This window comes from Trachemys scripta, chromosome 1 (genome assembly GCF_013100865.1).
Source record: "Trachemys scripta elegans isolate TJP31775 chromosome 1, CAS_Tse_1.0, whole genome shotgun sequence".
NCBI classification, from domain to species: domain Eukaryota; kingdom Metazoa; phylum Chordata; order Testudines; family Emydidae; genus Trachemys; species Trachemys scripta.
The window spans coordinates 123608064-123632003 of record NC_048298.1 but is presented as its reverse complement, the minus strand read 5'-3'; the positions used below and the strand labels follow the sequence as shown (position 1 = coordinate 123632003).

The 23940-nt window shown below is 39.4% G+C and overlaps 1 protein-coding gene across 2 annotated transcripts in view; it reads left to right on the top strand.

The window, feature by feature from the left end:
• The window catches only part of WNT7B (Wnt family member 7B), a 136656-nt gene extending 115393 nt beyond the window's left edge, over positions 1-21263 (top strand). For both annotated transcript variants that reach the window (XM_034758161.1, XM_034758171.1), the window contains exons 3-4: positions 9662-9933; positions 20363-21263. In XM_034758161.1, coding sequence (XP_034614052.1) covers positions 9662-9933; positions 20363-20842 — 752 coding nt within the window. In that variant the 3' untranslated portion in view covers positions 20843-21263. The remainder of the gene's footprint in view (positions 1-9661; positions 9934-20362) is intronic.
• Positions 21264-23940: the final 2677 nt, after the last annotated feature.

The window sequence follows — 23940 nt, the reverse complement described above, 5'->3', positions numbered from 1 at the left end:
ACTTGGAAGAATTATTCTAGATGAATGGCCAACAGAAAAACCCAGCACCTCCAAGCATAAAAATGTATTGGGACTCTAGAGATGAAAATGCTGCATAGGATGCAATTCTGTACATAGGATATCATGTCATAATACTACACAGCCTCAGGTTTGAAATACTAAGCATCATTCGCAGTCCCCACCCATACATAAAATCTGCAATAAATACAAGGAACAGAATGCAAAAGACCCACTGAAACCACATGAAACTCAGACTGCCATTTGTCCAAAGTCAGTGCAGATTTATTTGAACTAAACAGGAAACAGTCTCCAAGGACTACTACTGATATATTTTTTTTTTTGAACTTCAGCTGTTACATATCAAGTAGCAAAGTTTGCATGACACAGGATTCAAGATGAGTTACTCACAGATGTTGGACCGCATTTTCAAGTGGCTCATTTTAGCAAATCTTTTTGATATATCAGTTCAAGCACACCATACTTCAAGTCCTTACCATGCACAGTCAAGGAAGTGAACAGCAAAAGTAGTGCAATGTAACAAACACCTTGACTAGAAAAGTGCCTAATACATTCAAGAGATCCATATTTAGCATGCCTAAAATGTCACTTAACACCTCAGAATGCCTTATTAAGATCACCAGCTCCAAAGTTCTTGGGCAAAAGATCAAATTCTTAATATCATCTTCTAAAAGTTTTTTTGAGACAGAGTATGTTTACACTGGAGTTGGAGGTGTAATTTCCAGTTTAGGTACACACGCTCATGCTAGCTCGATGAGAGCTAGTGAGCTAAAAATAGCAGTGCATGGGAGGAGGGATGGGCTAGTCCTATTGAATAGAATCCCATCGGAAACCCATGATGCAGACTTAGGGTGGTTAGCCCTTTCTGCTGCTCTCACTGCTCTGACTACACTGCTAATTTTAGCCCGAGTTGGAAATTACACCTTCAAGTGTGTTGACATACCTGCAGACAAGTAATACTACAGTAGTTAAAAAAAGACTATATGCCAGGAAACTGGGGGAAAAAAATACTGTAACAAAAAATGCCAAACAGTTACGCCATACTGCAACTGGGAGGGAATATTAGATTCCAAACAGAAAGTGTCTGGCAACATGTCCAGGTAATATCTATACACTCCACATCAAGTTCATCTGTTCTGTTCAAGGAAAGCGCTACAGGATATGGTGCACTGACAGGAGTAACACATGCTCACCCGGTCACTGACAATGAAAAACACCAGGAGCCGCAAACAGGCTCCAGATGGCAGGTCTGTCTCAGCAGCTGAACAGGCATAAGCAGAAAGAATTGTTCTAAGAACAAGTTTCCATATGATCAGAACTCCACTGAGGTTCAGAGTTAGTGGTTATTGACAGACATATAATAAGACATATAATAGAGGCAAAATAATCCTCTCATCTGTCAGGAAGTTTGGGGTCACCTACTTTGACTCCACTGTAGAGGTCTCCCTTTGTGTGTTTTGTTAGCTGGCAGTATTCATTTGTAGTTGGTTGTTTTTTTTTTTTTGTTTTTTTTTTTTCAGTTCAAGTTCTAGTTCATTTGATGTGATTGCTTTTTTGAAAGGGAAGGTGTAACAGCAATCATGGGATTCAGTGGATACTGACTTGTGACAGGGGTATAACTTTTGTCAACTTGACCCTGGTCATATGACCCTTCTCAAACTGGCATGAGGACTGTTAAATTGTGTGTCTTTGATCTTCCTCTCTGAGATCTAATGTGTACCCTTAACTCAACTGTTCTTCACTTGACCACAAGTCAGGCATCCTGAAATTAACACTTAAATGGGTTGGTCTTCCACAAGTCTGTAGAGAGCACTATCTGGCTTTTGAACAGCATAAAGAATATGTATATATTCTGCTGACTCAAATAGGTTATATAGTTCTTACCTTGTTGAGTTATTTGGCTGTTGTAGCTGTTTCCCTTAACCTTGGTTCTAAAATCACATTAAGACCATATTGTGGTTGATTGTGGTGACATAGTACGTGTTGATAGAGAAAAGGGAGAACACAGTCTAAGGGGATATATTATTGTCCCTCTCTTTTTCCTAATTTTTTGAGGTTAGAAGGTGAAGTTTGCTAAAAGTTATTCAGAGGCAGCTAGAAATTCCTTAAAGTCTGAAAGTGCTTTAATCATTTGACACTGAAGTTAGAGTTGTGGGTACCAAATAGCAACCTTAAAGAAACTATATCCATCCTTGTATCAATCTTTTAGATTAAACTACTGAAAATGCAAGGAGACAAAAAGACCTGATCCAGAGCCCATTGGAGACAGTGGAAAGACTCCCATTGATTTCTGTGATCTTTGGATTAAGCCCAAAGAAAGGAATTTTTAATATTCTCTCTCAAAATTTCTAATGTGCTCTTCAAAATGGTAAATAAAACATCAACCATAATGTTATGAAACGCACTAAATTTGCCTGCAAAGATCTCCATCCATCCCTTCCTCGGATGCTGTTGCTTAATTTTAGTTTAGTTTTTTAGGTATATCCATTGCCCATAAGAAATTACATAGGATTCTTCTTTGGCCTTCATCTGAGAGGAAGACACATGCAAAAGGATAGGTTTTGCAATAAACTCAACCTTCTACCAAGGTCTAGTACTGCATCCTATTGACTTTTACAGGAATGTACCACATCATTGTAGATTTTACAAGTCTATTTTGAAATTAATTTTGTTTAGTATCATTGTCTAGTTAGTATAATATGTATACAGAGGTTTGGAAGGATTTGATTTTTATGAGTGAATGTTGGTAAATACGGATTTCACCATGCACATGTAACACCAACAGACCCTGGCTGGATTGAACCTGGGACCCCCCGTAGCTTAGTGCATGAGCCTCTACTGCATGAGCTAAAAGCCATATGGCTGTTAGCTAAGGCTGTAGAGCAGACCCATTAATCTCTCTCTAAGTGGTCTCGGTGCCACTAGATGGGACAGAACACCACACCCAGAAGAGGTGTGTTTTACACACACACACACCAGCAAAAAATATATATATTTCCATTGACAATATTTGAAATTTATGGATAGGCAAAGTAAGAAAAATGTTGCTTGAGAACTTATTAGAGTTTGATTTAAGAATGTTTTTATATTTTGACAAGTGATGTTGGCAACTTGCGGTTTAATGGTTATAAAGCTATAACTTTTTGAATCTCAACAGCTACTATCATAAGATAATTATTTTCTGACACACACACCCAAAGCTTGTTCCCCATAACTTCCCACAAATGTGAAAATTTAAAGGATAAACATTTTAAAAATGCTTAAAACCCATAATTTTGTGCATCTGTGAAAATTTAAATGGATAGACATCTAAAAAATTGCTTTAAAATAAACAGAGTTATTAACAATCAAAATTATTTTAAAAAAATTGAATTCTACCAAGCCTATATACACCTTTGCTAACATGGCTAATCCAACATTAGCAAAATTACTGGCTAAAAAGTGTATATCACATAGTCTAATACTTCAAGTTAAAATAACCTATTTTCAGTGGCATCCTTTATTTACTTAGTTCCTGATGAAACAATTCTTTGAATGATGTATGAAATAAAAATATTTAGGAAAAAACAGTAGTAAAAGTAGCCTGTAATTCAAACAGTTGAACTCAAAACCCTGCAGCCACAGCTGAATGATCAAAATATCTATTTAGTATATATGAGCCTTTCCTGAGTGTGGTTTTACTGTGAAAATATGCTGCGATGTATATGTACACTCAAATGAAGTAAACTATAGCAATTATGGAACTTGTAATAATTTCCACAATGGACCATACTAAGTGTAGTGCTATGTTAGCAGTCTAAAAATTAGTCAGAAATTACATAAATTAGATGTGGACTACAGGCTGGTCCAAGATTCCAACACAGAACAGATAGACTGCTCTCACCCCATCTGTCAGAAATAGTTGGCTGAGGAAAATATTGATCCTACATCCCTACTCTGTCTAATCAGGATTTACTTATGTTAATGGAGAATTGAGGTCTTATCAGGCTTTGTTTCCTAAAATCATTTGAAAGTAAGAAGATAGTGTGTTATATCCACAATTTTTTATTATACTTGTTAAAAATCTGCAGTTAGAATGCAAATGTTGGTAGATGCACACATATAAATGGTATTGACCCAGTGTGGAAGGCACACAGCAAATCCAACATGCCCTGGTAAATTGAAGGGTCACCACCTCCTATTGCCTTTACTTAAAAAGATTAAATTCATTTTAGGTTGTGTTGAGGGACATGTTCTAGCTGAGCTATCCAATAACACTATTACCATTCTTTGTTTTCAAAATTCAATTAGGAATTGGATTTTCTTCCTTGACACCAGACAAAGCATTTTTTTAACCTTGTTTTTAGTTGAAACTGATGGTACTCAAAGATAACAACCATTATTTAAAGTCACATTGGTGGGCATATAATAATAACTTGATTAAGAGTTATGGGAGGGGCAAGCGGTTGGGACAGTCTAACCAAAGTATTAATGAGATGACCTTATTGTTTTTTTCTGATTTACATTTTATAATAAAAGATTATTGATGACCACAGCTGAGAAGGTTGCTAACATGCTGGCTTAGACTAATGTTCAAGATGAGGTTCACAATATCTTCTGTTTCAAAAATCTCATTCTATGCAGGGTACGATGTATTAACATGCTAAAGGAGTCCACTTCACAAACCAGAAATGAGTCCATTGTATTCTAGAGCTGCACTGAGGTGGAACAATGGTCCTTCCATCCAGTCAGTGGGGTTCCCAGTTTGTACTATACCATGATTGCAGTTAATGATCATTGTCATGGCTCTCAAGTGGATGAAAGAAACTTCCTTCTGCTCTAAAAGATAATCAAGGGTGTAGTGGAGGGAACACAGAATATCCTTCAGTTTACCACAACTGACTTGAGGGCTTGTGAAAACTCCTGGACAGACCAGTGACAAAGTGGCCTCTCTAAAATGGTGTATCTTCTGCTCTGGCAATGTGTTAAAGTTGAGCTTAAAAATATTTTTTTTAAAGTCTGTTCGCAGTCCATCTCCGGGTGAATATAATAGTTGGCAGACGTGGTGTTGCTTACAGCAACAGAAAGGAATGTATTTATTTATTCGCTTTTCTAATGCATTACTCCCATAGTGTCTGAGCACCTTGCAGTCATTAATGGAGCAGAATCTCCAGTCTGCCAAGTTCTCTTTGTGCCCTGCTAGTCACTTCCCATGATTCCTTTTGCCCTCTACACTGCCCTTCCTTTTCCCACTCCTCTGTCCCCATTACGTCCTCTCCTCCCACTTCTGTCTGCTTACACCATCTCCCACTATATATAGTTCAAATAAAAAAACCAAAAGCTCCCAAGGAAAATAAAATAAAGAAAACAAAAACAACAATATCCCAAGGAACTAATGTGATATTTGCCATCTCTTTGCTTCCCTGCCCCTTGTCTGGCTTGTCTATTTAGACTGTAAGCTCTTTGGGGCAGGGAGAGTGAATGACAGAGGGGGGGGATGGAGTGAGCGGAGGGCAGAGCCTTGGGGAAGGGGTGGAGCCTCAGGGAAGGGGCAGGGCAGCGGGCGGAGCAAGCGTGTTTGGGTTTGTGCGATTAGACACTTGGCAACCAGGGCCGGCTCCAGGCACCAGCTTGCCAAGCAGGTGCTTGGGGCAGCCACTCCAGAGAGGGGCGGCACGTCCAGCTATTCAACGGCAATTCGGCGGACGGTCCCTCACTTCCACTCGGAGCGAAGGACCTCCCGCCGAATTGCCGCCGCAGATCGCGATCGCAGCTTTTTTTTTTTATTATTATTATTTTTTTTGCACCGCTGGAGCCGGCCCTGTTGGCAACCCTAGGCTTTTACCATGGCTAGGGTGTGGCCCCCCAGCCAGACCCAGATCCAGGTAAGACCTGTGCTCAGGCAGCTGCGGGGAGCTGCGGACCCTCCTGCCCTGGGTGGGCAGGGGGGGCCCATGAGGCGAGGACACAGGCCGGGACCTACTCTCGACCCCCACACTCCGGGCAGGTGGAGGGTCAGCGGAGCTCCACAGCTGGCCAGGCTACTGATGCCAGCCTGGCCAGGAGAGGTGGGGCCAGGTCCATCCACTTTCAAAAAGTGGGAGGGCTATGGCCCCTTGGCCCTCCTATTTTGGCACACCTGCCTCTGCTCTAAGTTCTACCGCAATATAATTAATAAATAATGATAAAAGTAATCACTAAAATATCACCATGGAGCTTGGGACACTGCTAAACATCATCTCTAAATGATCCACAGCCTCATTCTCGCTTGAAGATAGGGAAAATCTGAACTTGTCTAACATCTAGTTAAAAAATAGCCCATTTTCTTTCTTCTTCCTTTTCAAAAATAAATAGATTTGGTTGAAATGTAAAACAATAGTTTTGGGTTGAATGAAATTCTGGGATTTTTTAAAATATATTTGAATTTGTTAAAATAAAACTAAAAAAAATTTTCAAACAAAAAATAATTTCAAACAAACAAACAAAAAATCCAAACAGTGTGTTTCAAAAATGTCTAAACAAAATGTTTAGATTTCTTTGGATTTTTTTCCCCAGAACGGAAAAAAAATTGGCAAAATCAAAATGAACTAGCAAAACATTTTGGTATAGATAACCCTGAATTTTTTGCTGAAAAAAAGTTTTGATTGAAAAAATTTGCCCAACTCTTCCCCTGTGGGGTACTTATTACTTTCTACTGGTTACAAATCGGAAAGCTGAGGTAGAGAGATGAATTGACTTGCCTTGAGCCACAAAGATGGGTTTACATTTTAGGATCTCCTTGTTTGGCTCCCATGCCTTTCTCTAATACTTATATATTCTGAGATTAGACACAGGTGGTGGGAGGATTTTCTCTCTACTTTATGTTGTATCAGAAATCTGTCAATGCATAAAAAAAACCCCTAAAACAACCCAAAAAAACTAAACCCACCACAATTAAACATTCGATTTTCTTTTTATGTTAATTACATTGAGCAAACAATTAAAAGGGGCAAAAACAAATGTAGGACCCCATCATGTACACTGCTATGTCTCCTTATACTTCATTGAAACACCAGGGGTTGTAGGTGCTTTCAGGAAGCTGTCTATGAATAACTGAAATGAATGAACAAACAAAAAAAATGCCCTGTGCATGTGCTATTTAGAACCACTAGGACTAGGGTGACCAGACAGCAAGTCTGAAAAATCAGGACAGGGGTGGAGGGTAATAGACACCTATATAAGACAAAGTCCCAAATATCAGAACTGTCCCTATAAAATCAGGATATCTGGTCACCCTAGCTAGGACTGTTGTAAATCCTAATATGAAAATTAAACAGTTTATGAGATTATTTCTATTTTTTCCCCTTGAAGATTTGTTTTGCTTTGTATCTGTTAGGCCACTCAAAAAGTAACAGTCAAAGCTTTGTGTGTGGGCATTAAATCATTTCAGTAACATGCTGTGAATTCCTCTGCAGTAGCAGTATAGGGGTTGGTCACCAAAGGAGGAGGAAAATGATGATGGCAGAAGTTTTGCTGTTGAATGTGAACAGAGAAATCAGAGGAAGAAATGTTATAAACAATAATAGGGCAGTACAAAGTGTTCTAATCCAACTCCAAATGAAGCCCAGGGAGTGTCTTTTGGTGGACTTAATGGGAGTTGGATCGGGGCCTATTCGAGAAGTAAACAGCTGTGAAAAACCCCAGACCAACTTCCCAATCCGGCAGTACACCATCCCGCAACCCTCTCTCAACCAGCCCGCATTCCCCAGCACCTCGCCCTCCTTACCATTCCAGCCTGCACAGCCTGGCCATCCTTCCCCCATCACACAGTCCTGCATGGTTCCTCTCAGCATCATTCCCTCCCATTTTGGTGTTCCTGCTACACCCCATTCACTGTCTTCATTACATTCATTCCGCACACCCACTGAATACTGGAATGGTGCCAGTCACAATTCTTTGACACATTTTCTGACCAACATATACACAGTGTGTAACTCGGTCCATGGGATATGTGCATGGGTCAGTTTACCTGGTCTGATTATAAGGCCTTCTACCTTGGTTTCTACTTAGCTCCCCCCAAAATGTACACAAATGGTTCAAGTGTATCCACTTACTGGAATCTGGTTTATTTCACAAAACAGAACAGCTCAGCTCAACTCAAGTCTTCCAGTCCTCTTCCCCAGGCTTACCTGCTCCTCCAACTAGATTTCACAGCCCCTAAGTCCTCTCAAAACCAAGCCTCCTTCCTAGCTTCACCCAAAACCTTTCCTAGACAAGTCTTCTGATCCTGCTCCCTGCAAGTATCTCCCACCAGATGTTCTACCTGGCTGGTACAGAGTCCCTTTCCTGACCCCAAGTTTCCCTTATCTGTCTGGGCCAGCTCTCTCTTAAAGGAAGCCTCATCGCCAGGTTGCTGTCATGTGATGCTTTCACCTCACATAGCTGCCAGTCAAGGTCTTGAAATGTACTGCAGGGATGGATGCATGCACTCCAGGCTTGTTACAAGATGCAGCTGGGCACCGTTTTGTCTAAGTATTGGGATTTTAATGAATTCTAAATCATGGATGTCCTTGCTTTCTTAGATAGGTCTTGCAATTTTCATGTTATTTTAATTTAACTCTTGTCATCTGTATATTTTTGTTTTTCAGTGTCCACTGAAGTGATGAGGCATCTTTTCATATATTGAGTTTCAAGAGACATTATCACCTAATTAGGACAAGTAATGATACCATAAAAGCCATTACTAAACTTTGTGAGGATTAAGACAGTATTTGCACGACAGCACGTCAGCTATTTCAAAGTATTCTTTAGAAAAGCCCCTATTGAAATCAATCTACTATGAATATAGTGCTCTGAAATGCCAGTAGTTCCATACTCTTAACAAACTGCACCAAGGTACAACAGAATTTGGATTCAGAGGATTGGTGGGGAAAGGCTGCAGCTTTATTAAGGCAAAATTGAGAGTAAATTAAAGTGAGCAACAATAAACATAAAACAAAAGACCATCCAGCCTCCAGAAAAACCGCTGCTCTAAAATCTACATCTTATGGTCATCTCAGGTTTTAATCAGTATTTATCATCACTGACCAGCTCTACCTGCATCCTAATAAGGATGTATGGACAGCCTTCTCCACTTGAGTCCTATCCTTGTCACGACACACTCGCCACCTTACTGGGCATGGTATTTGTTAAGCCTTCACAATGTACTACTTTCCCAGCATGCTGGGAATTACTGGTAACTCTTCTCTTCCTATAAACATCCCCAGCAATGACTGGCCTGCAACCCACTTGAAATCTGCACAACCTCCGTGACCTCCTCTCAGTGAACAAACCTGGGATAAACAACATTTATGATCCTGGTGAAATACTTTAATTAACAAATTATCTGGCCTCAAATAGTGCAGCCCGCACTGGCCAAACCCACTGCCAAAGGTACCTCAATCTAACATAGGCAAAAGGACTGTTATATGGCTGGGACCTGCAAGGTATGTGGGCAGCTGGTCACTAGACCCCAGTGCAGCAAAACACTTAAACATGTACATAACTTTTTAAGAAGGAAGAGTATGGGCTATTGACAATGCTACCCTCCTGCTTCTGAATGAATGCATTGCTGTACATAATGTATGTACTTTGTAGTAAGCACTGCCTTCTTCCAAACCTATCAGCTGTTGGTTTCTCTCCACAGGAAGCAGGGAAGCAGCATTCACCTATGCCATTACCGCTGCTGGGGTTGCACATGCTGTCACTGCCGCCTGCAGCCAGGGCAACCTCAGCAACTGTGGCTGTGACCGAGAGAAACAGGGCTACTACAACCAGGAGGAGGGCTGGAAATGGGGAGGCTGCTCTGCGGATATCAGATACGGCATTGAATTCTCCAGGAAGTTTGTTGATGCCCGAGAAATCAAAAAGAATGCACGGAGGCTGATGAACTTGCACAACAATGAGGCTGGAAGAAAGGTATTCTAGATGGGAAGGGAATGGGATAACATGCTCTCTGGAGGGTGGGGGGTCCTTTTAATTTGCACTTTGAACTTAAGTGGGTCTGGTTATAGCGAGCAATGCCCCCAGTCTTCACCCTCCTTCTAGCTTGTCATTCTGCGCCTATCTCAAGATTATCTGATGGTGTTTAATGCCTATATTTGTTTTACAGATTCAGAAATGAGTTTATGTCAAAGCTCCATTAACTACTCCACAGTTTATGTGCCTCTAACCATTTCTACTTTCTTAGGCCCCCTTCCAAGCTCTCTTGAAATTAGACATGATCTTGCAGGACTTGTCATTGGTAGTGCTAAATCTTTGCATTTTCTCTCCTTGGAAAAAAGCTAGCAAGAGGTAAAGGGGATTGTGGTGGGACATGGAAAGATTTCTATGTTGCTGAACTCCAACAGCTCCATTAGTTACTCATTCCATCCAAAGGCAAAATGCTGCTTCAAGTATGCCTCTAATCAAATACATATTTTGTAGCAAATGCATAACTGTCAATTTCACATTGGTGGAGTACATATAACCACATGATCACTAGACAAGTGTTACTTAATCTTTGGAAGAAGACACACGCTTAAATGTCTACAATCATGATTTAGCTGCTTGCCAATAGAACAATAAACTTACTGGAATTATGCCAATTTACGCCAGTTGAAGATCTAACTCCACAGCTCCAAAAGTTTGCCTTTAAAAAATTAAAATATGCCCTTTTCCATAATACATCACCACACTCAAAAGAGATTTTGTTAATTTGTTTTTAAATGTTTTCAGCCTAAGAAATAAGGGTACTCATTTTCCAAGATGAAGCTGCTGTATATGAATTGAATGGTATTATGTATTCTACTGCAGGGGTTCTCAACCTTTTTCTTTCCGAGGCCCCGCCAATATGCTATAAAAACTCTATGGCCCACCTGTGCCAAAACAACTGTTTTTTGGCATATAAAAACCAGAGTCAGTGTTAGGGAGTAGCAAGCAGGGCAGCTGCCTGGGGCCCCACAAAACTAATTTGCTCAGGTTTCAGCATCAGTTCCGGATGGTGGGGCTCAGGGCCACAGCAAATCTAATGCCAGCCCTGTTGGATAACCCCCTGATGCCTGCTCACAGACCCCCAGAGGGCCACGGACCCCAGTTGAGAACCACTGTACAGAAAGAGAATTTCAGTCTATCATAGACCAGAAAAAAAATCAGACATTATTCCTTGCAAATTTCCTTCCCTAAACAATTGTGTGTTTTTGCTGTCTGCTGCTCACTAGCTATTGTATTCCACCCCAGAAGTAACTCATTTTTGATGGAGGCTGAAGCAATTCCTGTACATACTTTATTTTGAAAGACATATAGTAGCACTCAATCCATGCACAAAACTCTCAGAGATTGCAATGGGAGCTCTGTACAAAAACTGAGGGCAGAATATGGCCGTAGTTTGTAAAATGCATTGAAATCAAAGGCATTATATAAATGCAAGAGAAAGAAAGAGAAAATGGAGTGAATGATTTAGAGTGTGTAATGGGAACTAGGAATTCGTGAACAGGGGAGCGCTGGACATTTTTATGCCATAGGTGGAATGCGGGAGGCAAATCACCTGGAGTGCATGATGGAAGGCATCCTTAAAAAGGGTAGATCTCTATATGTGAAAGTTGTCCTGACTGGTGGGGGTGATGCTGCTAGTCTGGGGCTGGTCGTCTCTTCTTTACTTCAGCACTTCATGTATCTCAGAAGACATGTATTGGGTTGTACCCCCAGAATAATAAAGCTAGTCACTGAATTTCTGAAGTAAAGCACTTATTTGTATTATAGTAGCGTCTAGAGTCTCCAACTGATATCAGGGTCCCATTGTGATAGCTGCATTACACACTCATAGTAGATGGTCCCTGCCTTGCCAGCTTACAATTTAAATAAACAAGCCAGATAAAAGGCGTGAGTGGAAGAGGCTGAAATGATTGGCCCAAAGTCACACAGTAGGTCAACGCAAGGACGGGAATAGAATCCAGGGCTCCTGACTCCCAGTCTACTGCCCTATTCTATATTAAACCACACTGCCTGTTCTAATTAAGCAAATAACAATAATTATAATATAAGGTGAAACTTCATAAACACGAGGAAAGTAACCAAAGAACTTCCTAGATTACCAAATGAATACTTCTGGAAGGAATTTTCAGGAAAATACATTTGCACTAGTGTTTGTGAGGATTTCACTTTCTGCAAACATTTTGGCAATCTCTAGGAATATGTGCCATTAATCTTAACTTTTTGTTAAAAGGTCAAAACAATGACCAACTCTCACGGTATATCTCAATTAGAAAATAGGTTTCTTGTTTGCTTGCTTAGTAGGGGAAGGAAAGGAAGATCAATTGGTAACAGAAATGTAACACTGAATCTTAACCCCCTTGGACTTTTGGGAAGCTAGATCCATCTCTACTTGATTGTTCTAGATGGCAACATGGAATATAATTAATCCCTCTCAAAGTTTGGAGAAAGCCTGGATATGATCTTCATGGCTCAAGAGCTTACCTATTAAGAACCAATATGAATACAACTTTCAATTGCTCTGAACATGAGTCAAAGACAATTAATACAAGACATCATTTGTTATGTCACTTATCTTCTCCGCCTTCAGAATTTGCCAACTACGAGCTCCGTTCTCTGTAGCACTGTCCAATGAATGGAATAGCTGTCTGGGTGGTATTATGGCTACCTACCACAGAATCACTGTGAAGGAAAGGGTGTAAGGAATCCCTTCCCTACCTACAGCCTGATCCAACCCCTCACTGAAGTCAATGAAAACATTCTCATTGAGTGCAATAGGCTTTGGATCAGGATCTAGGACTCCATCATTTGGATGGCTGCATTCCTGCGGAGACTGGTTAATATTTTAGGTCCCAGAGGCAGCATTGAGAAGAATGAAAGTCTACACATGAGTGGAGTCTTCCAAGAATGCTTCCAACTCTCCTGATGGAGCGACACACCTGCTTTCATATATAGCTAAATGGCTCTGGCTCTTATAACCATAGTAGAGTCTATAACGTTTTGCTAATAGGATAGCCCTTGAAAAAGACAGATATTTGGGCTTTTCAGATTTTGGGGGTTTTTTTAGCTGGACTTTTCTAATTGCTCTGCATTGCACTTCCAAGTATTGTTCAAATTAATAGCAAGTTTGTGAATTTTCTTATACATGACAAAGTTGACATCAGTGCAGTTTGGAAGAAATAGCTACCTAGGACTGTTGATGAAATAATAATTAGCTACTGATGGAAGACCTGAGCTCTGCTATAACACATCACTGAGGTGTGTAAAATACTGAAGTACCTAACTTAAATGTAATTTTTGAAATGACTGCTATAGATCAGAACAATCTGAACCCACTCTCCCTTCCCCTCTCAACTGTACCTGGAAGTCTAATGCAAGTGTTACTGTGAAAGGCTGGAAATCAATAAAAGGCTTGGTGCAAATCTGAGTGGTTACAAAAGTTGTTTGTGGACAAAACTTTGATATAACAACTAAAAATTAAATGTTGATAAAATCCAATAAACTTCTGATGCCATTTTATGAGAGATGCAACTTTCTACTATGTATTTTAGGAAGTAACTGTATTATAGAATTCAGAAAGAGTAACCTCTAGGAACATGTGCATTAATCTTCACTTTTTGTTAAAAGGTCAAAACAATGACCAACTCTCACGGTACATCTCAATTAGAAAATAGGTTTCTTGTTTGCTTGCTTTTTAGGGGAAGGAAAGGAAGATCAATTGGTAACAGATCACTGCTTTTACCAGACAGATGAAAATAAATGTTTCCAACTGTTTATCAATCAATTAGGTTCTTATTAGATGGTTATGTGGAGAAAATATTGGGCTATTTTTTTTCTTCCAGAAATACACACTAACACTGAATGCCAGAAGCTCCATCCCCAAATTTAGTCTTTTGTAATGTCAATGGGTTTTTGTCTGAATGCCTGGAAGATGACATCTTATTTTATAGTTGAAAGAATGAGTGTGGAGGGACAAAAAATGTTCAGTGTCTCTTTAAAACAGCTTATTCAATTACTTGGGACATTTTCGTATAAACAACGACTATTTCTCACAGCTCCTTGAGCCACAGAACTGTGGTACTGGGAGGGGTTTTGGCTGACATGATTTGGCTGTGGCACAGCTAATGAGTTTATTTGTGGGTTATCATTTATAATATATAGTATCTAAAGAAACAATTTTAACATGAAGTGTTACCTCAGGACAAGAACACCCTATGTTAACTGTAATATTTATGTCCCAAAATAGAAGGCCCAGTCCCGCAAGGTGCTATTTCCTAAGATATGCAAAGTACTCTCAATTCCCAGTGTCTTCAATGAGATCTGAGAGGACCAAGCAGTTCCCAGAAAAGCATTCAAGATAAAATTTTCAATAGTGCATAGGTGACTTCGGAACCTAAACCCATTTTCAAAAATGATTTAAGGCACTTAGGAGTTTAAGGGCCTTAGGTTCCATACACACTTCTGAAAGTGGGATTTCAGTTCCTAATTACTTAGGTTCTTTTGAAAAATTTACCCTCAATGACTTGTAGAATTGGGTCCACCATTTGCGGATACATTTTTTACCCTATAGGAGACGAACTACTTCACTAGACATCCATTTTGAATAGATTTGTGAAGGAAAAAGGCTTTGGTAATTTTTCTTAGTAGCTTATTTCCCCCACTCAAATTCATCTGCAGAAAGATATAAATCCAACTTTTGAAAGGTTCAGAGTTACAGCTTGGATTGGTCAGATGGACAGCTAAAGCTTATCCATATTTACATAACATAACTGTAATTTCTTGAGTGTATTTCTTGAGTCTGAAAACCTTGGCTCAGAATCTCTTACGGGGGGAGTTCTTTTGCTCCAATTAGATGGAAATATAGCTTCTTGCCCAGTGTTTTGGCCATTTTGCTTGGAACCAAAAGAGGAAAAACATAGGGGGGAAAAACCAAATATTTCAGAACTTACAAAAACATTCAATTCTAGAAATTGACAAAGGTTTCTGGGGGTTCAGTTTTAGTATTTATACCCATACTTAGTATGTAGCGTACACACATCATACACACAATAAAATGGTCATTATTTCTTGGGATTGTGGTTTATAGTCAAAATAATGGGAGGACAGACACAATACTTTAAGAACTGTTTCCATTTATTTTTACTTAAATTTTTAGTCAAAAGATTTAAAAACAGTCAACCAGCTGTATAGGTGGTTGAAACATTACACAAGCAAAATGTAATGAAAAACTTCAAACAGATTTTTGTGGGCATGTTTGTATGTGATGGGGGGTGTTCCCCCCCAAAATTTGAAATTTCTAGAAATAAGTCATTAAAAAATTGAATTTCAGAAAATTTTGGTTAGTTTTATCACTCAAAGGTGAGAAATATTTCCCCTCAGAAGCTATTTTCTGTTTACCTGCTGGGGAAGCTCTCCAGGAGAGGTCTATCTGCAATGGCAGGAAACAGTTGTAGGAGCTGGTGGATAAGGCTCTATGGCCCATCCTTCTGTGGCCCTGGCAAGAACAGCCCTTGTTTGATGGGCAATAGTTTTTGGACTCCACTCGTATTTCCCCCACTAAACAGGAGACTTTGAGTCATGGGAGGGAGGAATGGACCGCCTTCACCAGGAAGTCTTGTTGGGCATAAGGGAGAGATAGTAAACTGGCTTTTATATTCTCTCATACCACAAAATATAAGTATTGTGTGGCTGGGAGGTGAGGGTTCAGGGTAGCTCTACTTCTGACTGGAGAACATTAGGAGCAACCGTCAGGCTGAAATACCCATATTTTTCATGCTGTTGCCAGATCATATGAGACATGACATGGACCATTACCCTGCTTACATATGCTATTTTTGGTCCTGTGACCTGCTATTAACAAACAAAACATTAGGGGCCTCAAGTTATCACCATAGAGCAGTAATCATTGTACTAGTGTTACCTCTCTCTAATTGGGTGAACCGTCATCTCACAGATGCTCCTTGAGATTGGCAATCTGATGGCATTACTGGCTCCAGACCTGTTCAGAGATAAAGTTATAAATAGTGCCCATTCCTACCTCAGAAGCAATAGGCTGTAATGGCCCCACCCTCTCCAGTCTCAAGGGAAATGATGATATACTAGTATATGGAATCAGAATCCATCTCTCTCTCTCTCTGGATGAATATTACCAAAGGCAAGAGTCGATCTCTTGCATATTTTAACAGAAAAACTGTTTGAGTTTTCTATTTCTTTGATACTGCAGTTAAAAGTAATATGGGTTTTGTTACATTCGACATCTGGTCCAAAAATGTGCATTTCCACCAAAGAAAACACAAATCAGAAAGGCCAAGCCAAAACAAACACACACAAAATATTACAATTGTTTTTCATATTTTATCCAGATAGGATTTTTAATAGGTATAGAAACTGTATCTGACATAATGCACTTGGGCCTAGATTTGAAATTTACAAAATGGGGCTTGCATTGGGGGGGAGTGGAGGGGGTTGCATTTTATTCCGTCAGAAAATAATTCTCTCTGTAAGGCTTGTCTAGCTGACTTGAGGAGGCCAACACTCACAATTGCATTTTAGTATATTATTTATATTGGTGCAAAATCTGTAGAATAAAAATCTTTGCCATTATATTTCACAATTCATGTCATAAAATAGCATTAGTAGTTAGAAAATTTTACTTGGCAAGACCATATTGGGGCTGGAGTGGGACTGCCCATGGAAAGTGGATCTAAAGAATGCTCTAATATTAGTCTGAGGCAGCAAGTCAAGTGATGGGAATTTGGTTTGGGAAGTAGATCTTGCTGTAAACTATTCAAGGTTAGATATGAGGCCCTGACATATGACAAATGGAATTTTTGAAGGAGAGAGTCATGCAAGCTAATGATTTTTAAACTTTAATCAGGTACCCAACCTGGCAGGGTATGTTAAGTCTTAGTAAATCAGTACCTTTAAGGTTCAGGGTCAGAACTACAATGGAAGTTTTGCTGAGACAAACCAAATCAGAGGGAAAAACAGGAAGAGAAAGGTCAGTTTCTCTTCAGTCACAACAGTGATTACACTGGGCCAGATTCTGCCCTCTTTGCTCATGTTTGGTAGTACCTTACTATGCAAGTAGGAAGCCAGTGAGGATACTCAAGCAGTAAGGTACTACTCAGCATGTGCAAAGGTGAGAATTGGGCTCTTAATGAATATGAATACTGAACACAAACCACCTGGGGAAAGGGAAGAAATATTATTTTGGTTGGGCCTTAGGTTCCCTGGCTTCCAATTTTGTGGGCAAAGTTTTGCACCCACAAATAACTGTAGGCACATATTATAGCATTTAGCAATGTAACTACCTGATCATTGGGCCTGAACACAGTGTTGAAACCCCAACCATTCAAAAAGCATGAGCCAGCACCTCCTCCCGCAAAAGCATGAGATTTGCTTAAAAATAATGAATTGATACATTTTGGACTCTTCTGGGCTTTCAAGCCTTTAGCGTTATATTTTCAAGTTTTCTCCACAATCCTAAAGACTAGAAACTATTTTTAAAGGAAAGTTGAGATTCTTGTATAACAACATTACTCCAGAAGCTGGGGCTCAAGTAAAACACCAAATATTGCAAGACCAATGATAAAATGGCAAGAGTTAGCGCCACTGTGCATATCAGGCAGCTAGTTGTATAAATGATGTTGTCGGAGTCCAGCATGTCAAAAAAGATCACCTAAAGCTCTGGACCGAGGACGTGGGTCAACAACGCCCCTCTTCAGGCACCATGGAACTTTCTACCATAATGGTAAAACTCATCTGTGAGAGAGAAAGAATTTTCTTGAGTGCAGGTCTGAGACCATGACACAAACACTCATAGGAACTAAGCATACTGACAAATCTCACCACCTTCTGCTCCAAGTGCAAGGTGCACTTTGTGTACCTTGCTTTCTCTAATATAGCAGCATGTACATTTAAAAGCAAAACAAACAGATAATTGTCCCTTGGGGAGAGAATAAGAGAGAGAATGAATCATGGTGACAGATGTTTAATGCATATCTGGAAGGCACTCGCATATTACAGTGACCTAAGGTAAGGGTGGTATAAAATCTATATAGACTAGAATAGGAGTACCATTTCGGTCCACAGCTTATGTCTGATTTTTGCTGCTGGGTTATTGCTGATGACTGTGGATATGTTGATTAATGGTTGAAGCTGGGATTCAGGAGTGGTCTGTTTTCTGGTTTCATATTTAAGAATTGTCACCAGTGCTTACAGCAGGTGCTAGGTGCTCCTTTTTAATGGATGTGTATATGTCTAAATGATAATCGATTATTTGTAAGTACAAAATGTATACAATAAAATTGGAGTCAGGAGTGAGGGCCTTTGAAAAAAAATCAGGCCCTTTATATTTATATAGCGCTTTTCATTTGGAAAGATCCCCAAACACATCACAAAACATGTACATCCCGCACTAATGAAGTGCTGCTGCCTCTAGGATAGAGGGGGGCAGGCACTCAGGTCTGTGCAGAGCACACTGTCCAACAGTCAAGGGGTAAAAGAGACGTTTTGGCCATGGTCACCAGCAAAACTCCTACCCTTGCCCTAAGAATGCAATGTCCACACAAAGCAAACTGGCCCCCAGGGCTGGAAGAACTTCTAGCCTAACGCAGTAAACTGCTTGGAAATCAGCTTTATCTACATCAGAAGAATGAAGGGCTAACTTGACAGTGACTCAATCTGAGCCTGGTTCCTAAGGCTGGATTCAAGGAGCCTAAGGTATTTTTGAACCAGTACTTAGCCCGCTTGTACTTGCTACGATATGTTGGCAGAAGAGAAGCAAAGCTAGATAGTCTCCTTAATAATGAAACCCCAGAAATTTGGAAAAAGAAAACATACAATTTAAGTGAAACTCAAACAACTCAGGAGAGTGCCCTCTATTTGCAGGGCTAACCAAAGTTCTACTGCATTTATTTTAAGGCCTTTATTCTTAAGCAGTAAGCACTTTTTGCTTCCCCTCTGCTTCATTATGCTATTGTACTCAGATTTCGGCCCTTTTATCCTCTGCCCATTTCAGTCATGGTCTGGGATCTGCTGTGAAACCACTGAAGGAGATAGGTTGCACTAGTGCTTCAGTGGAGCTTGGGAGCTCATATTTCTTGTCCATCATCTTGCTGCATACATACAAGGGAGAAAGATTGGTTTATTTTATTATTGGGTCTGGATTTTCATGAAAAGTTGATGATGACTGTGGGCCAGATTGTGGCTGGGTTTGCACCAGGGATTCAAGGGGCATATGTGGGTAGAATTGTTGGGAGCATAAAGGCCTCTATGGGCTGCTATGTTGTCTCCCCCGCAACCTTGTACCAGACGTGGGGAACAGCTCCGCATCTGCTCTCTCCATCCTCCCCCCACCCCCGCAAAAGAGCTGAGTAGTGTAGCTCTGCTGGTGCACTGAGGGAAGTATCTTGTGCCACCTACATGCCAGGCACAGGTACTTGGACTGCAGAAAAGGGTATACCCTAGGAGGCAACTGTGTCCGACAATCACAATATGCCTTTGAGTTTCTCCAGGGATGGCACAAGAACATGCGGCCTTCTGCTTGGGGCTTGTGGGAAAGCCAGAATTGAGCCCTGGATAGGTTTTCCAAGCACATGGGGCCACAATCCTGGATTGGAACCTTTAGGCACTAATGCAACATAAATATTAACTGATAATAAAAATAATGTTCCTGTTTATCTTTGTGTTTGACTCTTAGCTTCACAGGACCCTTTGTGGATCTGGTGCAAGAACCATGTTTATGGCCAGCCATTGCCTGGTCTCAGGCTAGATCAATTGAGGGTGATGTTCTAGGGGTTTGGCTGGTCAGTAGGTGGATATCTAATATAGGCTGATGTTTTAAGTATGTAATGAGCAGAGATGCAATGGCAACTACACATAAATTATTCAATGAATATTAGAGCTGATCAAAATATTTAAAAAATCCAATTTTGTTTAACCTTTTTGAAACAAAATGTCATCAACATTTCAAAAAATCAAAATTTATCACTAATTTTTTTTCTTTTATTATTTTCCATTTTCAAAATAAGATTTCAAAAATGAATTTTTTGGTCAGTATTGCCACATGGTAGGTTTCCTCCTCGCTTCTCCTCCCCCCCCCCCAAAAAAATCTCATATTGATTTCAAAATTTAAAAAATTAATTTCAAAACTATTTGAAAGCAGAAAAAAACATTTTTTCTGATAAAATTTCTTATAATAAATGTCACAAAATCTTTTGACAACAGGTTTTTGTGGCAAACAAAAGAATATTTATTAAAAAGGCATATACAAAATTTCAACCGATTTTAATAAATATTAACTATAAACAGTGATTTAGGCAAATTTTAGTATATATTTTTTCTCCAATAATAATATGTATATATACACATACAGGTTCTTGAAGAGAGAATGAAATTGGAATGCAAGTGTCATGGTGTTTCAGGTTCCTGTACAACTAAGACCTGCTGGACCACACTTCCTAAATTCAGAGAGATTGGATATATTTTGAAAGAAAAGTATAATGCTGCAGTACAAGTGGAGGTGGTACGGGCCAGTCGGCTACGACAGCCAACCTTCCTGAAGATCAAGCAGATCAGGAGTTATCAGAAACCAATGGAAACAGATCTGGTGTATATCGAAAAGTCGCCCAACTACTGTGAGGAAGATGCTTCTACGGGGAGCGTTGGTACCCAGGGGCGACTCTGTAACCGCACATCTCCTAATGCAGACGGGTGTGACATGATGTGCTGTGGAAGGGGTTACAACACACACCAGTACACGAAAGTATGGCAGTGTAATTGCAAATTCCACTGGTGCTGCTTTGTGAAGTGCAACACGTGCAGTGAGCGGACGGAGGTGTTCACCTGCAAATAGTGGCCTATGATTAAATAAACAGAACAAATCACCACAAGTGAAGAAAGTGGAGTATGACAGACAACTACAGCATCATTTTGCACATCTACTTTTCTTTGGGAAAAGAAATCTCTCCCCACCACTTATACTTCTAAGGATGATGCATTTTGGGCTGGCTGGCCGTTGTGACTGCAATGGAAATAAGGGCAACAAGATTAAGGTGATGTTGACAAACACATGCAACTTTTTCTTTTGTTTGTTTTTTACTGCAATTTGGGTGTTGTAGAGTTTTCCTATTAGATTTTTAAGTTATACATATCAGAGAAGCTGACTGAATTACAGATCCCAGGAGGGTTAAAGAAAAAACACTTTTTTCATATTTTACAAAAAAAAATAAATAAAACCCTGTGCAAATAAAACTTTTTTTTTAAGACAATGAAACTTCCACTGAAAAAAACAGCAATATTGCTGAAAAAATATTAATTCTAAAAAAGCAGGTATAGCAAAAACTAAGACTGATAGTGAGGCAAAAAATATAAAATGGAAAAACTCCACTGTCAGTTTGAAAAATAAAATTTGCAAAATTACGTCAGCTGCCAGTGACACTGGAACTCTATGAATGAACATTAAAAAATATTATTTATGTTTTTAATAGTATCAAAAAATTCTAAGCACTAACGGGTAGCTATGTCTTAATTCTGTACTAAATGTAAACTTATTGGAACTCTGACTTTATGATTTTTGTATTTGGTTCTCCCTAAGTTCTTCAATGCTACTGATCTATTGTCACTCCACTACTAGAGAGTTCAATTACTGTAGGCCTTAAGCAATGATCAGAATTGAGCAATAAGATCATGCAAAACTGTGGTTACAAATGCTTGATAGAGTGGTTTCCTGCCCATCCCCAGATAAGAACTAGCATTAAGATTCAGAGGTGAGGCAGGGAGCACCTATTTTCATCTTGGCATGGGTAGTTTTAAGGCACAAAGACATGCTTCAACAGGTATTAAAGGTTTTGCTTTGAAGAGAAATGCCATAGCAGGATCTTTCAAGCAATTACACTTTCTTTGCAAGAGTTACAACATCCTAATAATTCCCAGCACAAACTTGCCCATTACTAATATTGTGAAAGAGCTTATGCTCACCCTAAGCTAGGAAATTAATAAAATACAGTAGCTGAACTCCATGTTGCTACAATTTCTGACTCATGATGGCTTCATTAGCGTACCACACAAAGCTAATAAATTGCTGATGGGTTAGTCTGGGTTACTTTTTAAATGTCATCATTATTCTAAAGTTGGCAACAGTATGTTACTCCCAGCCCCCGGTAAATATTTGGAATGTTAAAAAAGAAGTTGAATCTTTATACCTCTGTTCAACTCCAACTCACACTCCCTTTTCCCCACAAGGAATATTTTTTTTAAAATCTCTATTCAGATTAGTATTGTAAATCAGAGTGAATTTAACCACAAGACCCAGATATGCCCAGCTGCAATAAAACCGCTCCCATAAACACACAGCAAGTGTAATTTGTAGCAAGTGCCACTATCTGGCTGGCAGGAAACATGGATTAAATATTGTCTAGTTACTGTAATCTGGACATTCAGTTTTGTTTTTCAGAGTCATCTAGAAATTATTCCTAAACTTTTGGGCCTCCATTTTCAAAAGTGACCAGCGATTTTGAGTACTGACTTGAGACCCTGAAAGGGATGTGACTTTCAAGTGTTGAGCACCCATCATCTGAAAATCAGGCCCCTTTAAAGAGTCTCCAACGGAGCATCTAGAAATTGAGGCACCCAAAATCACTTATGAAAATCCCAGCCCCTGGTCTAAATCCAGCTCTTGAATAAATGAGCACAACTCCATTGAAGTGGCTGCCACCAGTTATGCCAGAACCAAGCTATACAATTTAACGTCCCTTTTGATTCATGGGTATTGTTGTTAAACAATAATTATATACTGTACTTTCAGCTCATTCCTGACAAGAAGCAAATAAAGCTCCCATGCACAGTAATGCACAGTCATATATGGTACTACATACTGTAAATATATTAGAATAGTATTTGTTAAGTACAATTGAGGAATCCAATTAAGTTATATTATTGTATATCGTTTAAATGTCTATAGAGTATTTTAAATTATTGTGAACTACACTGAGTAAAAAAAATTATATATTATAACACCAACCACCCCAAAAAGTGGACCAAAATGACACTTTCTCACCCACCCCCTATTTTAAATAGCTACGTCAGCTATTCTTCATGTTGATGTTTCTACTGTGGATTTGACTTCCAGAATATAATGTGTCAGATCATCCTATAAAAGTTTTGCTCATTTGGGGTGGGGTGTTCAGAAAGGTACTATATAGCACAAAGCAGGGGCTGACCACAACAATGCATGGACTTTGCTCTATGTACAGAATAAAAAACAGTTTAAGTGTGTTTTGGTCAGAAAGCGCCATTGCCCATACTGAATTAAAACACACAAAATGATATCAAACCTATTAACAAAGGCGTTCGCAAAAGCAAATAGCTTATGAATAACTTTTCTTGGAAAAAAAAGTAGTTCAATGTCAAATAGCTGTGACAATAGGAGGTTTGAATGCTCCCAGCGACACAACATGGTTTACAGTAATTTGCAATGACAAAGCTCAGAATACTGTATGTTATTAAAGAATTTTAAGAACAAAGTTTAATTTGTTTACTACGTTAATGTTGTATAGCAAACAAAAAACAAAACGTGAAATGCATTTCTATTAAAACTTAACTCTCCCCCCTTTAACCCCTCTCTTCTTTTGTTTTGGTTAACTTATCTCTTTTAAACAATATGACACTTAAAAACTTGTGCAATAATCATTTGGGTTAAAGCCTCCTTATGAATGGCACGGTGTATGCTCCCAAGTCTACAGCAGCTGTATGTGTGTGGGTCAAGATATCAATGGAAGGTCCTTGTATTAATAAAGTCCAAAGTCCTCTATGTATACTGTAGATGAGCGAACACAGGAGGATAATGAGGAACATACAAGAAGTCTGTGGACTTTGTAGGTCTTGACAGAACAAAGGACTTCAAGTTAACGGGATTATTCACATGCTTAAAGTTACACACATGTTTAACTACTT